Source organism: Buceros rhinoceros, unplaced genomic scaffold (genome assembly GCF_000710305.1).
Source record: "Buceros rhinoceros silvestris isolate BGI_N320 unplaced genomic scaffold, ASM71030v1 scaffold202, whole genome shotgun sequence".
Lineage (NCBI taxonomy): Eukaryota > Metazoa > Chordata > Aves > Bucerotiformes > Bucerotidae > Buceros > Buceros rhinoceros.
Genome location: NW_010397706.1, coordinates 80,683 through 93,745, shown reverse-complemented (window position 1 = coordinate 93,745; position 13,063 = coordinate 80,683). Strand labels below are relative to the sequence as shown.

Genomic DNA, 13,063 nt, shown 5'->3' with positions numbered 1-13,063 from the left:
GCATTCCTGAGATCAAAGATGGAGTCCTCTGAGGCATAAAGGTTTCAGAGGGCTGCGAGACAGAAGTAGTGCCACTCTGCAGCCTGTTGTAGCCACCGTCGCTCAGCCCTGGGTAGCTCTGCAAGGCGGCCATGTTGCTTCTGGCGCATGAGGGATAATCAGAGAGGTTGAGGTTGCAAAGCTGACTCTCCCGGCAGCCAACGTTGAAAGTGTTGGGGGCCAGATGAAAGGCTGGAGGGGAGCAGGATGGAGAAAGAAGGTGAGAGGAAGCAGAGGGCGACGGGGTCCCTGTACTGGAGGTGGTTGGGGAAGTGCCTGTGCTGCCTCCTGCAAAACAAAACACATGGGAGAATATTCAGAGCCCAGGATCACATCACTAAACAAGACGGTCTCATTAAAAAGCAGCTTAGTTTAATAAAGAAACAAGGGTGGTAAAATAGCCACTGGAAAACTCAGCCTTTCTTGGCAAGGGCCCTCACTTTATTAAAAGCATCCCTTGTCTTCCTGCCTCTTTTTTGTTATGACTTTGTTTTTCAGCAGAGTTTTTTTTCCCTTTCAAAATAGGAGAGAGAAGCAAGACTGCCACAGAGCAGTCCAAGGCAGTGGGAAAAGCTGCAAGGAAGCATCACTCTATCAGTCAAGAGATCTGCCATTTCCAGGTGTGTTTATCTAGTCCTTCCTGGTCTGCAGGAAGACCGTCAGTCAGTGAGCTGTATGGCCCTGATGCAAACATGCTTTGTCATCTGGCCGGGGGGCCTGTCACAGGAAGTGGCTGAAAGCATCTTGGTCTTCTGCACCGTTCAAAAGTTTTTTTCAGATAGCTCATGGTGCAGCAGTACTGATTTGGTTCAGAAGTAACGCTGAAATGAAGGGTCACGGTTTCAAGCTATAGCCTATTCCAGAGAGCGGAGAAAGGGAATGTGTCAGGATTTTCAATCATGTGCTTTAACTTTAAAAGGGTTTCCATATGTTGTATCTCTGGCGTTAACAAAATATTGATAGATATGCATGTCAGTAGTATCAATGTGTTATACGATATTTATGCTATGAATGATAAAATGGATTATTTTGCGCAGCAGGGATGCTCGCGTATTCTGACCTGGGAAATCAATGCTGAGTAATACTACCAAGAACAGTAATAAACCGAAACTAAGTCATATGAAGAAGTTGATGGCACAATTTTGAGCTTGAGAAGAGAATATTTATTGGCAAGATTCTGAGTTAGAGGAAGCTTCTGTGGTCAACCAGGAAAATCAGTTCTGTGCTTAAGGGAATGCTGTTTTCTGGTGTGAAACTTTTTATTTTCATTCGAATGATTCATTTGAATGATTCTCTCTGCATGAGGTCCAATTTCTGCATTAGGGAAACTAACACGGAATGCTCTTGTAAAAGGAGCAGAGGTGCTGGTGAAGAGGTTTGACCGGGAGGTAAGTAGAACCAGAGGAACTAGGAAGTCAATTGGTGAGGCAGCATTTTGGGCAACCTAGAAGATGACAGGTGAGAGGCAAAGGGACTGGAAAAGAAGGCGTAAGAGTGGGCAGCTGAACTTTAACCAAGGCAGAGATTGCACACTGAGGATCAAGAGTAAGAGACAGCTTTCTCTTATGCTGCCTTGTGGATAAAAAACCACAGAATTTTGAGATCAGTCTAGGTCTGCTTCAAAATGGGGGAGGAACTGAATGCAGTGCTGGTTGCTGAAAAGAAAAGACGTGATGCTAATTGTTAAGAGATGCACAAGAAAGGCAGGTTCTGTGTCAGTACATGATGGTGAGGATGTAAATAATACTCTAATACATCTAGGGGGCAGGTGAAGGGGGCATTAGAGTGAAGGTGTAACTTCAAGACATTAATAATATTTGGATTTTGTAATTTAAACAATTTTTTTAAACAAGACCCAGAAAAAAGAAGAAAAACAGCCTTCGGTAACCACAGCCTGGAGGGGCTGCCATTGATCCAGGCAGCGTCAAGAAAATGCATGTTTCTGTCTTGCTAAGTCAAAGCAGTCATTCCCATTACCAGCCATGGGGGGGAATGCTTCTTGCTAAGCCACTGACTCCCTTTGTCATTCATTCTTCGGAAGCATAAAAGAGAAGCATTGCATCAATTTTCCATTAAAATGAACAAGAAAATTCGAAGTTTCCAACAGCACTGTGGACTCTATATTCCCTTGACAACACAGAAATACTCAAACCTGCTAGTGTATTTTAGCTCCAGAATTCACAGACTTTTTGTGTGAATTTCTAGTTTAGCATTTCTTTTAATCGGTACACTTCCCTGGTTCATTTAAAGTCTCTGACAGACAATCTCTGGCTCCTTTTGTTGTGGAAAATTAAGATAGTACCGCCTCCAGCCTGTCCCTCTCTTACAGATTGTCAACACTGCAGCAGGGTCAGCAGAAGGAAGCGTCTGCCTTTGCACAAGTGCTTTCCTTGCAAACTCTATTTAAGTTGAAATTGATGATAAAGGTGAGATTGAACCAAGGTACACAACTACAGACATACATTTTCCTCTTAGCTCTGCGCTGAAGAGGGTCACCTCTGGGTGAGAGGACAGGCAGACAGCTGAGTTCATATATCATCACTTAGCTATCAAAGGCCAAACCACAGAGGTCACAGAATCACAAAACAAATACAGCACAAAGTGAGATGTAATTAACCCACAGTAATCCTTCACTTGATTCTTTATACCACATATTTCATGAACAAACTTCAGACGGTAACTTACTTGCTGACAGTGTCTGGAGAATAAGTAAAATCCATATGTACATGTGTATGAGTATTTAATGACCTGCTTGAAATTAAATATGTAGAATAAATTATTTACTGCAATGTCTTCATTTCCATCATCCTTTAACCTATAGTTAACCTTAAAAAACTGTGCAGGATAAGAGCACACACAACAATTACCTCGGGCATTAAGCTTTAAATATCTGCTAAGGAGTTATGATGAAGTCCTACCCATAACTGAGGCTTTTGCTCCACAGAGTAAAAATAGAGGTCTCTGATTAGCAGTTGTGAGGGTTGCTTAATAGTTCCAAAACTGAGAAATGCACATTTCAGGTTACCCCCAAAGAGGGACTGGAGCGATTCTGCTATGAATTATCCCTATTTGCAGGCCAACAGAAAAACCCTGAGGTGACAACACAGCAATTAGGAAACAAAGCAAAAAATATTTATTTTCTCTGTAACTTTAAAACGATGAGGAGGTGAGAGCTCTATCAACACGAGCAAACACCATACCTGCCGACTCTTCTTTGAGAATGCTTTGCTGCTGAGGCCAATCACAAGCACAGAACACACCATGCTTCTGCTGTAACACCGCATAACCCAGAAGCCTGAAATTCCTGATCATATGCAGCATAATCTTTACACCTCTAAGTGGGACAGGAAACAAGACAAAGCAAGGCCCATCTCAGCTCACTCTCTTCAGAAGGCAAGCAGCTCCACTTGCTCTGAATAATGTTTCTTATCTATCTTTGCTGGCAGCACTAAGTACGGGCCAAAGGCAACCTGGACTTTTGTGAAGCTCTAACTTGGACTGTAGTGGTTACAAAGTCAGCCAAGTACCCTAGGGATGGCAGCAAGCCAGCAAGTACATCCACACCGTGCTACAGTCTCAGATACGCAGATGCATATGTTGTTTTAATGGAAGGCATGGATACAAACCAAACTAGTTAAACTGATACACAAGGCTGTGTTTAGGTCTGGTTTAAGTCAACTGAAACCACATTTAAGCAAGAACAAGATGAATCCCTCAATAATTCCCCTCTGTTCCTTTTCTTCTACCCACTGTTCTCCCTGGAAATAGTTGCCAACACCAATGGCATTTATGAGTAATGTCATGGTATCTCTCACCTCCACACTTACCATGATTCCAAAGTGATTAAATCCTATTGTGTCCAGTCTTCAGAAGATAATTTCTGGCTCTGCAAAAATCAGTCTGTGCGGTTGGAAAACCACATTTGTATAAAATTGAATGTCCCTAACTTCAAAGCCCCTTTCCTTTGTATCTGAACCCTGCCCTTATGGCAGATGAAAGTGTCTGTCCTCTCAGTGTCCTGTCATTATGTCCAGGGCTTAGCCAAGCACAGGTGCCACCCTGAATGAGGCTGCTCTCTCTCTGGGCATACAACGGATAACTAAATTGATCTTATTAAAGGGACAGGAGCATTTCCATAGGGGGGCCAGTGGAGAATGAGCTAGTGCAAGAAAGGTCAAAGCTTGCAAACTGGATGGAGAAGTAAGAAATCTTTGGTAGGGAGAGAAAGTGGGAAAAAGAAGAATGAAATCATAGTGAAAGACAAGAAAGCCCTGTGAAGAGGGCTTTGGGATGTAATGGCAAACCTTCTTCCTCAAGCCAGCATTCCCTCTACATGGTGACAGTATGTAGAAATGCTGGCTATGTGCCAGTGTCAAATACCTGCCCACAAGGATTAGGGAATAAACTACAGCTTCTCATCCGGGTACAAATCAGAACTACCATTAAAATTACATCTCAAGTATATTATGAACCAACCTTCCCCTCCTGTCGCCCATGTCCTTCCAAGCCTTGGTAACAGTGCTGTCTCTATATGTTCCAGATAGACACTTGCTTTTGCTTTTACCTAGACTGAGCTTGTGTTAAGGACAACTTCAGGGTAAACTGCAAGCCCAAACATATCCAGTCCACAGGTATGATTAAAATGAAGGGCTGGAGTGTTCTTGAAACATTCAGCATGACAGGGTGTCTGAAAGGCAAAGGGGACCTCTTCCGCACAGGGCAGGTCACGTAGAGAACTTCTAACACTGTGGTGTAGATGGAAAACACAGCTGCCAGCAGCCAGCGTTAGCTGAGGAAGCTTTCTGGCAACAGGGAGGCAAGCGGGAAGAGCACCAGTGCCAAGGGAGTCTGAAGCAATTGTGCATGGAAAATTTTCTGGGATCTCTCTTACGAATAAAACCACACTAGTCAGTTGACCCACAATTTATCCCAACCTCCTTTAAACGAAAGATGTACATAAATCACTCTTTGGACTCCAGTGCAGCGTATTTTTTCTTGCTAATGTTTCCAGGCATCGGTTGCTACCATCACCTGCAGTGCCTCCATACAAACCTCTCAGTCCTTGAAGACCTTGCTTAGTGCAGAGGAGGAGAGCAAGCAGAAGCTGAAGCTGCAGTCAGCACAAGATACCTGAACAACAGTGCCATGCACTGTGCAATGGCAGAATTTCATCAGATGGGCAAGAGCTTTAGAGTAGTTTGGGCAACTTGATCACTGCCATTATCTGACCACACCAGCAGCCTGCAGCTCTCAGCACGGCTGGGCTCAGACAGTGATAACCTGGTATTCACGGTCTCATTAAGAACAGATGTGGCTGAGGGTCCTCAGAGCTTGTGCCTTGACTTTCTAACAACAATGGGAACTGCAAGGTGACTTGTCCTAGGATTCTACCCTTTGATACGTCTGTCAAAGTTAGTATTCTTTGAGTGCAAATCCTTCTTAAACAGCTCAGCCTGCTTCCACCTAGAAGCTAGTTTAGCTTATTGTGGTCACAGATATGAGCTGCAGGTTCAGCATGGCAAGCCTATGGCCTGAAGACTGTGCTCAGCCCAACAGGACACTGTCCGGCCCACAGCGTCAGCTCATCTTCTCCCACCTTCAGACGTGAGCAGGAGCTAGCCCAAAGGCCAGGTACTTGGGAGTGATAGGTGCACAAGCTCACTGATCAGTCTGCTGGAGGAGCCACAGCCCCTATTCTGACACATACCAGACACACTGGCACATCCACTGTCTGATAGGCACATGTCTGAGCCCCCGAGGGTGCAGAAAAGAGGGGCTGTGACCACTAGTCATTTTTTTGGCTCATGGCTCTCCTCCTGGCACTTAATTTGAGCAAATAAGCCCTGCTGAGAGGCAGCTCATACTCACTTGGGCACAGAGCCACGCTAATGCATCTCTGCAGCTTTCCAGATGGGGCTGACCAGGAGCTGGCATGTGTCTGGACATAGCGTGGAACATAGACAGAGAGACCTGTCCATGCAGACCAAAAAAAAAAAAGTTGTACCTGAAAGATCCAATTTTTGTGAAGACGCTACACACGTGTGCACAAAAGTAAGGGACTTTCTAAAGCATGGGAGAGATCAATTCTTTCCAGTTTTTTTGCAATGTTCTATCCTTGAACACAACAGTAAAAAAATGTGATGGCATGCACACAGGAAACCAAATTTGAACAGAAGGGTAAAATCCTGTTCCCATTCTGTGCACTCGTATGTGCATGCACCCTCTGTATGGCTTGTGACACTTAGTCCCTCTCTTCCAAGATACTGCACCTTTGGTTGCAGAACAAAAATTAAGTACTTGTCCAAAGATGGAAATCTGAGACGGTAATGAGGAAGGGTTTGTGCAAATTGCCAGGTGATCTGACTGATAGATTATGAGGCCAGAGGGTACCACTGCGATCATCTGATCCCATGTCCTTTAAGACCTAGGCCTGGCACCAACCTGGATTCATTTCTGCTTCAAGCAGCAAATACCTCAATCCTGCTCAACGCCTACTTGCATCTCCAGGCATCTAAATGCTGCAAAATCAGGTTTCACTCTTGCTCTCACATATCATGACAACTTTTGCTTTGCAAGTATAACTGACAGCCCAAGGTCAGTTCCTAGCTTTCCAAAACTCAAGCCTAAAACCTTCAGAAGGACTGAAAGATTCTTCATTACATCCTTCTTGTGACATCACTACCCCCTGAGTTCCCTCTTCACCACCTTGGAAAACTAAACAGTTTTTATGCCTCTTCCTCATCCTTTCACCAAGCAAAGTCAGGGTCACCTGGTCTCTGACATGCTAGACTCTCTTTGTTCTTTCCTCTTTCTTAGGAATGAAAACTTCCCATTTCCATGGGAATGAGAGGCGTTTTTGTCTTCCTGGAGTGCAGCCGCCTGTTTTCTCTCTAGAGGCCTTGGCCAATTATCAAATTATGAATCCGCTGGTAAAATTTTTAAAAGGCCCAAATGAGACCCGAAATCTACTGCATGTTGGGTTGCCAGGTTGGTAAGGGAAACATAAAGAGTGCTTTATAGTTCTTTGAGTTACAGCTCAGAGAGCACAAAAAGATGGTTATAGCAATAGATTTAAGGGGGAAAGTATGTACTGTATGCCAGTACATACAGTGAGGAAAGAAAGGAAATTTTATTTAAGGTTAGTAAATTATAGAGAAGGACCTTTTTTATAAGTTTGACTCAAATGACGAGAATCCCTGGAATCAATGTTAAATCCAGAACAACTCAGAATAACACTTTACTTTCCTTTAGCCCTTATTGATTTCTGCAACACAAACAAAGCAGTCAGAAAGTTAGAGATAAAACTTGCCTCAGACATCCTGCAAGATAAATATTTTCAAGATCTAATAGTAAAAAACAAGCCCTTTTTCTAATGTGGACAAAAATTACAATTCAAGACATGTGATTTCCATTGCCTTCTACATCCAGAGCACCAAGAGAGCTTTCCCAAAAGTAAGAGACAATATCCTCTTCCCAATTCCCCCCAGACTGTCTTTAGTACAAGGGTGTCTCTTCTCATATAAACACACAGCATTCTTGCGCCAGCTCCATGCTGACTCCGGAGGAGGCCTCTTGGTCGTGACTTTCTGTTTTGCATGCGGACAGTTGTAAGACAACGTACACAACACTTTTGTGAACTGTACATCAGCTCCTACAAAAACGTCTCATTTCCCTTCTTCAAGTACAGACCAATCAAACCAACTCAGGCTTGGAGGATGGTACGCATCCCACTTTAGCAGAGAAAATTGCTCATCAGTGATAATTATGCACTGTCCTTCACATTTACCATCAGCCAGGCACGGACATTGAGAACGGGGTCATATTACAAAAGGTACCCCAGAAAGTCACAACAAAATCAGCTGCAACTTTGCAGCTGAGATTAACTGAAATCATGGTGATTTCTTTGGTGGTCACAGAAGTAAACTGAATTGAAAACCTCTCCTGCTAATCTTGATGGAGTCTGCGCTGGGCCAACACAGGTCCTGGAAGCTCCAGCACATTAGAAGACAAAATATACAATAAACAACTACAAAACCCCAGAGGCACTGTGGCTCAAAATTTCTGAACGGATGAAAAATGTCACAGTATTGTGGCAAGCTCAAAGCACATGCTACTTTCTGCCTGTAACAAAATAATGTGCTGCTCTGAGAAATTTGTGCAAACCTTCGAAGTATCATTGCTCCCCTCCATGCATTCACTTGAAATCAGATCACCACCCATGAGATAACAAATTCAGGCTTCAGTAATTAGCCTTCGGGTAAACACCTCCCTGGATTAACAGAGTGCTCCAGGTCATCAGGGAGCGGCACACTTTGACTCTCAGCCCCTCATGTCACATCTGGGAGGGTATTTTAGCTTTTCACTCTGTAAGATGAGACCTTTAAGCACCAGAAATGCCCCTTCTCTGAACAAAAACTGTCTGCAGCTCAACCAAGAAGTTGGAACGGTTTGTTCCCTGTTGCTTCATTTAAATGAGGCAACCTACAAGTCATTTAAAGTATGCAGCAGAAACCAGCACTTGATCCCAATAACTCTGGCACCAACTGCTCTGTTTCCAATCTCCTCATCAAGGTCAAAAGAACCAAGAAGATAATTGAGATCAAATCCAGATACCTGACCTCTGCCAATAGACTGGACTGTTCACAATTGATTTTGAAAGGCAAGCAGCATCCAGAGTATCCTGATGGCAATGCTGAGGGAACCAACGGCTGCTGACGGGAGGCAAGTGGCCAAGCAGAGGTATTTGTAGGTTGTTCGGCCTCCTTTGACAGGAGAAGTTCCACTCTTTTGGGAAACACTATTCTGGGGATCTTGGAACTCAGATAAAGCCCAAAGGATCTTAACGGTTATTTGCTTCTTTCTGCCTCAAGGCACTTGTGTTGCCTTCAAATGAAGTTTTGGAGGGCTCAGTCTTCACTTGACATAAATACACATTTGTGCATTCATGGTGTTGTTTTCAGATGGGTGCAATCAGGACAGCTCTCTGAGCACCACCCCCGTCACAGAGAAGGGTATTATACCAAAGAAGAAACTAGTAACAAGCAGTTCAGACAAACTTTGGCAAGACAGAGGTAACGCCTGCCCGAAAAAAGGGTAATGTTTACAGACAGGGAAGCTGGAAAAGCAGCAACACCTCAACTCAGGGTATGTCTCACATCTGCTGATACATTATGAAGCTTTAAGGTCTGTCTGGACTCGTTGCTACTGCAAGAAAACATTATTCCTTTCCAGCAGTAAATGACAAGACTGAACCTCTTCCACACAGAGGGGGAGTAGTTTATTCATATCCTTGTCAACACGAGACTGCAGGGTTACGACGTTCCCTCTCAGAGCAAGAGAATAGGAGCTCGGTCGCCAGTTTGTACATGCATGATGCTCTAGAGATAGCAGCATACCTGCTGAGATACCTATTGATACCAGAGATAGCAGCAGCTGTCTTACCAGCAAGAAGCACACCTGTCTTTGCCTCCAGTACCCAAGTTCCAAGCTCTTGATGCTAATCTCAACAACCTTAACAACAATTTTGCAGTCTCTCTAACAGATGGCCTCTCCACCTTGGGTCTTCAGTCCAAGATCAGTGCAGATGCTCGAGTTGGTGGAGAATGGGTTTAATCTACTGAAAGCAGTTAGCAGAGTCCTCAGCAAAGGCAATTATTCGTGCAAAGAAACCCCATTTGAAAGGAAAGCTGCCTTGAGAACTCACCAGTCAAAACTAAGATGTTTGACTGCTGTGGATTTGGTATACATGCATCAAAACAGTAACTTAACACTGAAGTAAAATTTTAAGTGCTGCAAACCTGCTGATATACCACGTCGCATGACTCTCATACTGGTCCTGAAATTCTGCTTAGGGGGCAGTTCTTTTTACCAGCTGCCAGGGTACCTTTGATTTTACTTCTTGCATAAGTCATCAGCTTTTGTAGGAAGGAGCAGATACTGGTCACTATTCTAGTATTGTCACAGTGCCTTTCTAGTCTTTATGTCCAGGCAAAACTTATGGTCACTGATAGCAGTCTGCTCCTCACAATATCCCCTGGGAAACTGTATATCGCATAGAAGTCAGCAATGGCTCTTTTTAGTCTTGGAAAGTGACACAATCCAGAGTTACTGGAACTCTTATTCCATGTCCCGCCCCGCCCCCCTTTTTTTTCTAATGTTCTCTATTAAAATCAAGAAACTGAGCCACGTATTTTTCATAATGAGAATCTGGATGAGGTTCAATCTAAATTTTGAAAATATATTCCAATTAAAGACTTTAATAGATTCTTGGCTTTCCCCACATCTCATTGCCATGTGTATTCAATAATCCAAAGCCCCCTTTTTCCCTAGTAATAAATAGACTGCAGAGTGGGTGACATCATTCTCCAGAAGGTCAGCCTCCCCTGGTTAGCCATTTTCTGAGCATTTCTTGCAATGGTTTTGTTCAGGAGGGTCTTTTTTTCTTTTTTTCCAGAGCGGCTGCAGATCCACTCTGATTGTGTCAAATGTGGTGCTTGCACTTGTAAAGCTGCGATGATTTTTTAATTGTATGCTCCAAAAGAGAGGTTTTGTTCTCAGGCCAGTGAGTTTTTCACTGACAGAAACAGCATGTTCTTTGCCTTGGTAGAACAATGTGATGACCGCTGAGGTCATAGACCTGCAGAAACTTACAGATGCGCTTTACTCCAATGGCAACACATGCAAATAAAGCTTGTGGGCCGCTAGAGTCGGACACACCAGCCATCTGTGTGACTGGTCATGATGTCAGGCTCTGCAGTTAGTGTGGCAGCTGAAACCTATCATTGCGTAGATTAGAAAGTTATTTAATCCCTGTATGAAACAGCTGCATCCAGCGCATCGAGCATCGAATCAGTGTGTCACTGTGGCCCTTGTTCAACATACAGCTTGGGCCAAACAAGTGAGCACAGCACTAGGATATACGTTGAATAACAGAAAGGATAATGTGGAAAAAATTATAATACCTTTAGATAATTGTATCATGTGGATGCATCTGGAATATTCTATGCAGACTTGTTTTTAAAGAAACAGTTAAGGACCTGGAAATCTTCCCACTTGAAGATAATTGAAATGACTGGTGCTTTTCACTGTGAGAAGCACAGAAGAGCACATAAAAACCTGTAAAACAATTACACGTATGAAGAAGGTGGATGAGGGTGAATTTCTATTCTTCTTATCTCTTAACATCCCATAAAAAGGGATGAACATTCATCTAGAGTAGAACAATCACAGCCACTTGAATGAAGCACATTCCACGCATCTGTGTCATAAAAACATGAAAAGTGCAGTGACAAGAGTCTCTCAAGGATGGGTGACACAAAGCTACTACATATTTTTCTCCCGACGAGATAGCATAGGCTGTTGAAGATGCAGTACTTGGCCTTCTTTTTGATTAACTATGCAAACTGAATTTTCATTCTTCTCCTCCATCCAACAAATCATTCTACTTTTTATTTCCCTGAATCCTCTTCAATCTCTTTCCACCCTTGAAAAATACATACAATAGAAGACTATGTGTATTTTTACTTATTGTAATGTCAGTTTGCAGCTAGGAAATTGTCTCGCCACTGCTTACCACTATTTTTTTTCTACACCAAAGACTGCACATCCCTTTTTATCGCAGTATTACATACACTGTCCCTTGCCTGTGCAGTGGCTTATCCACTGAGACCTCCAAATTATCATCAGTGTCAACAATTTCTGCCACATTCAGTGGATGTGTATGTGCTATGTTTTGTTTGTAGACCCATGATATTTTATCTGGCTAAATTAAAAGCCAAATTTTGTTTGAATGCATCAGGTTACCAAGGAATTTCTATTGCCCTTCATACTTTTGTCCTCATCATTACTAACTACTTTGCAATCTTTATAAGATTCGTACCTTTTAGCAACCGCGCTGTTTCATTTAGTTCCGGACAAGTTAGTACTGGAACCTGTCTCTGCAGGGCAACACTGATACTGTCCTCACTGGATGGTGTATTCACAGTTATCATGTCAGCTTTGGGATCAGTCAACTACTCTTAGTACTAATGTTAACTAAGCTGGCACAGCAGGCAAGAAGTTAAATGATCTCCAAAAATCCATCACACCTATACAGTTATTTCTATCAGTCAAATCTCTAACCTAACCATATTATGCAGTGGTATTTATTTGACAAAACTGGTTTGGAAAAGGCAGATAATACTTTAATTTAATGAAAAAAATTACCAGGTGACAAAAGAAAAGCTAAGAATCCATAGCAATCCATAGTAGAGAAAAATCTAGCTGGAAAGCAGCAGAAGCACCATATTTTTGCTGCTGAAGTCCCAAACTTGTGCCCCAGAAAGCAGGAAGGGGGACTTGTCTCTAGAAAATCAAGACTGAATTCCACAGTTCCTACAGAGGAACTTCATATAACTGGAGCCTACTGCTTTTTCCCTATCCACCACAGAGAGCATCTTATTTCAGTACTATTATGTACTCTTCCCTCTTCTCCAGGACGAACAACCACAACTCTCTCCTCATCAATGCTGTTTCTTCCTAGGCATGTGGCCACTTTTGCTGCCCTCATCCTCTCTCTCTGTGGTAAGCATACATTGCTTTTAAGCTGCTGTGGATGCATCCAGTCCAAATAGTCTCCTGTAGTCCCAGCGCAGTTTCTCAATTAACTGTCAGGGGATAAGATGGAGGCTTGGAATTCCTCAAATATTTATTCAGAAATGGCACATATTCACCCAACTTTGGGGACAACAGCATGATCTAGAATTAAAGTGCTGTTTATTAAAATAATACCCTGAAAACTTCTAATTCATATATGTGCAAGGGAATGAGATAACAGCACGCGGCTCAGAGCATTGAAGATTCAGGTGGGAGAAGGGAGTCCTAGGCAAGTCACTTACGTGGAAAGACTGGCTAAGGCTCAAAAGACCTGGAGTGCAATAGCTTATGCTGAAGTCAACTGTTGAACACTAGTAACTTATTCACCTGTCACACAGTTCATGTGCTTGAAAGCAAGGGCATGAAGAGGTATGGGCACTGTATATTCTGG

General features: G+C 43.1%; 1 protein-coding gene across 1 annotated transcript in view; it reads right to left on the bottom strand.

Moving 5' to 3' along the window:
• Positions 1-13,063, bottom strand: part of TBX15 (T-box 15) — a 38,942-nt gene that overhangs the window by 535 nt on the left and 25,344 nt on the right. Inside the window, exon 7 of the mRNA XM_010146359.1 lies at positions 3-327. Coding sequence (XP_010144661.1) covers positions 3-327 — 325 coding nt within the window. The remainder of the gene's footprint in view (positions 1-2; positions 328-13,063) is intronic.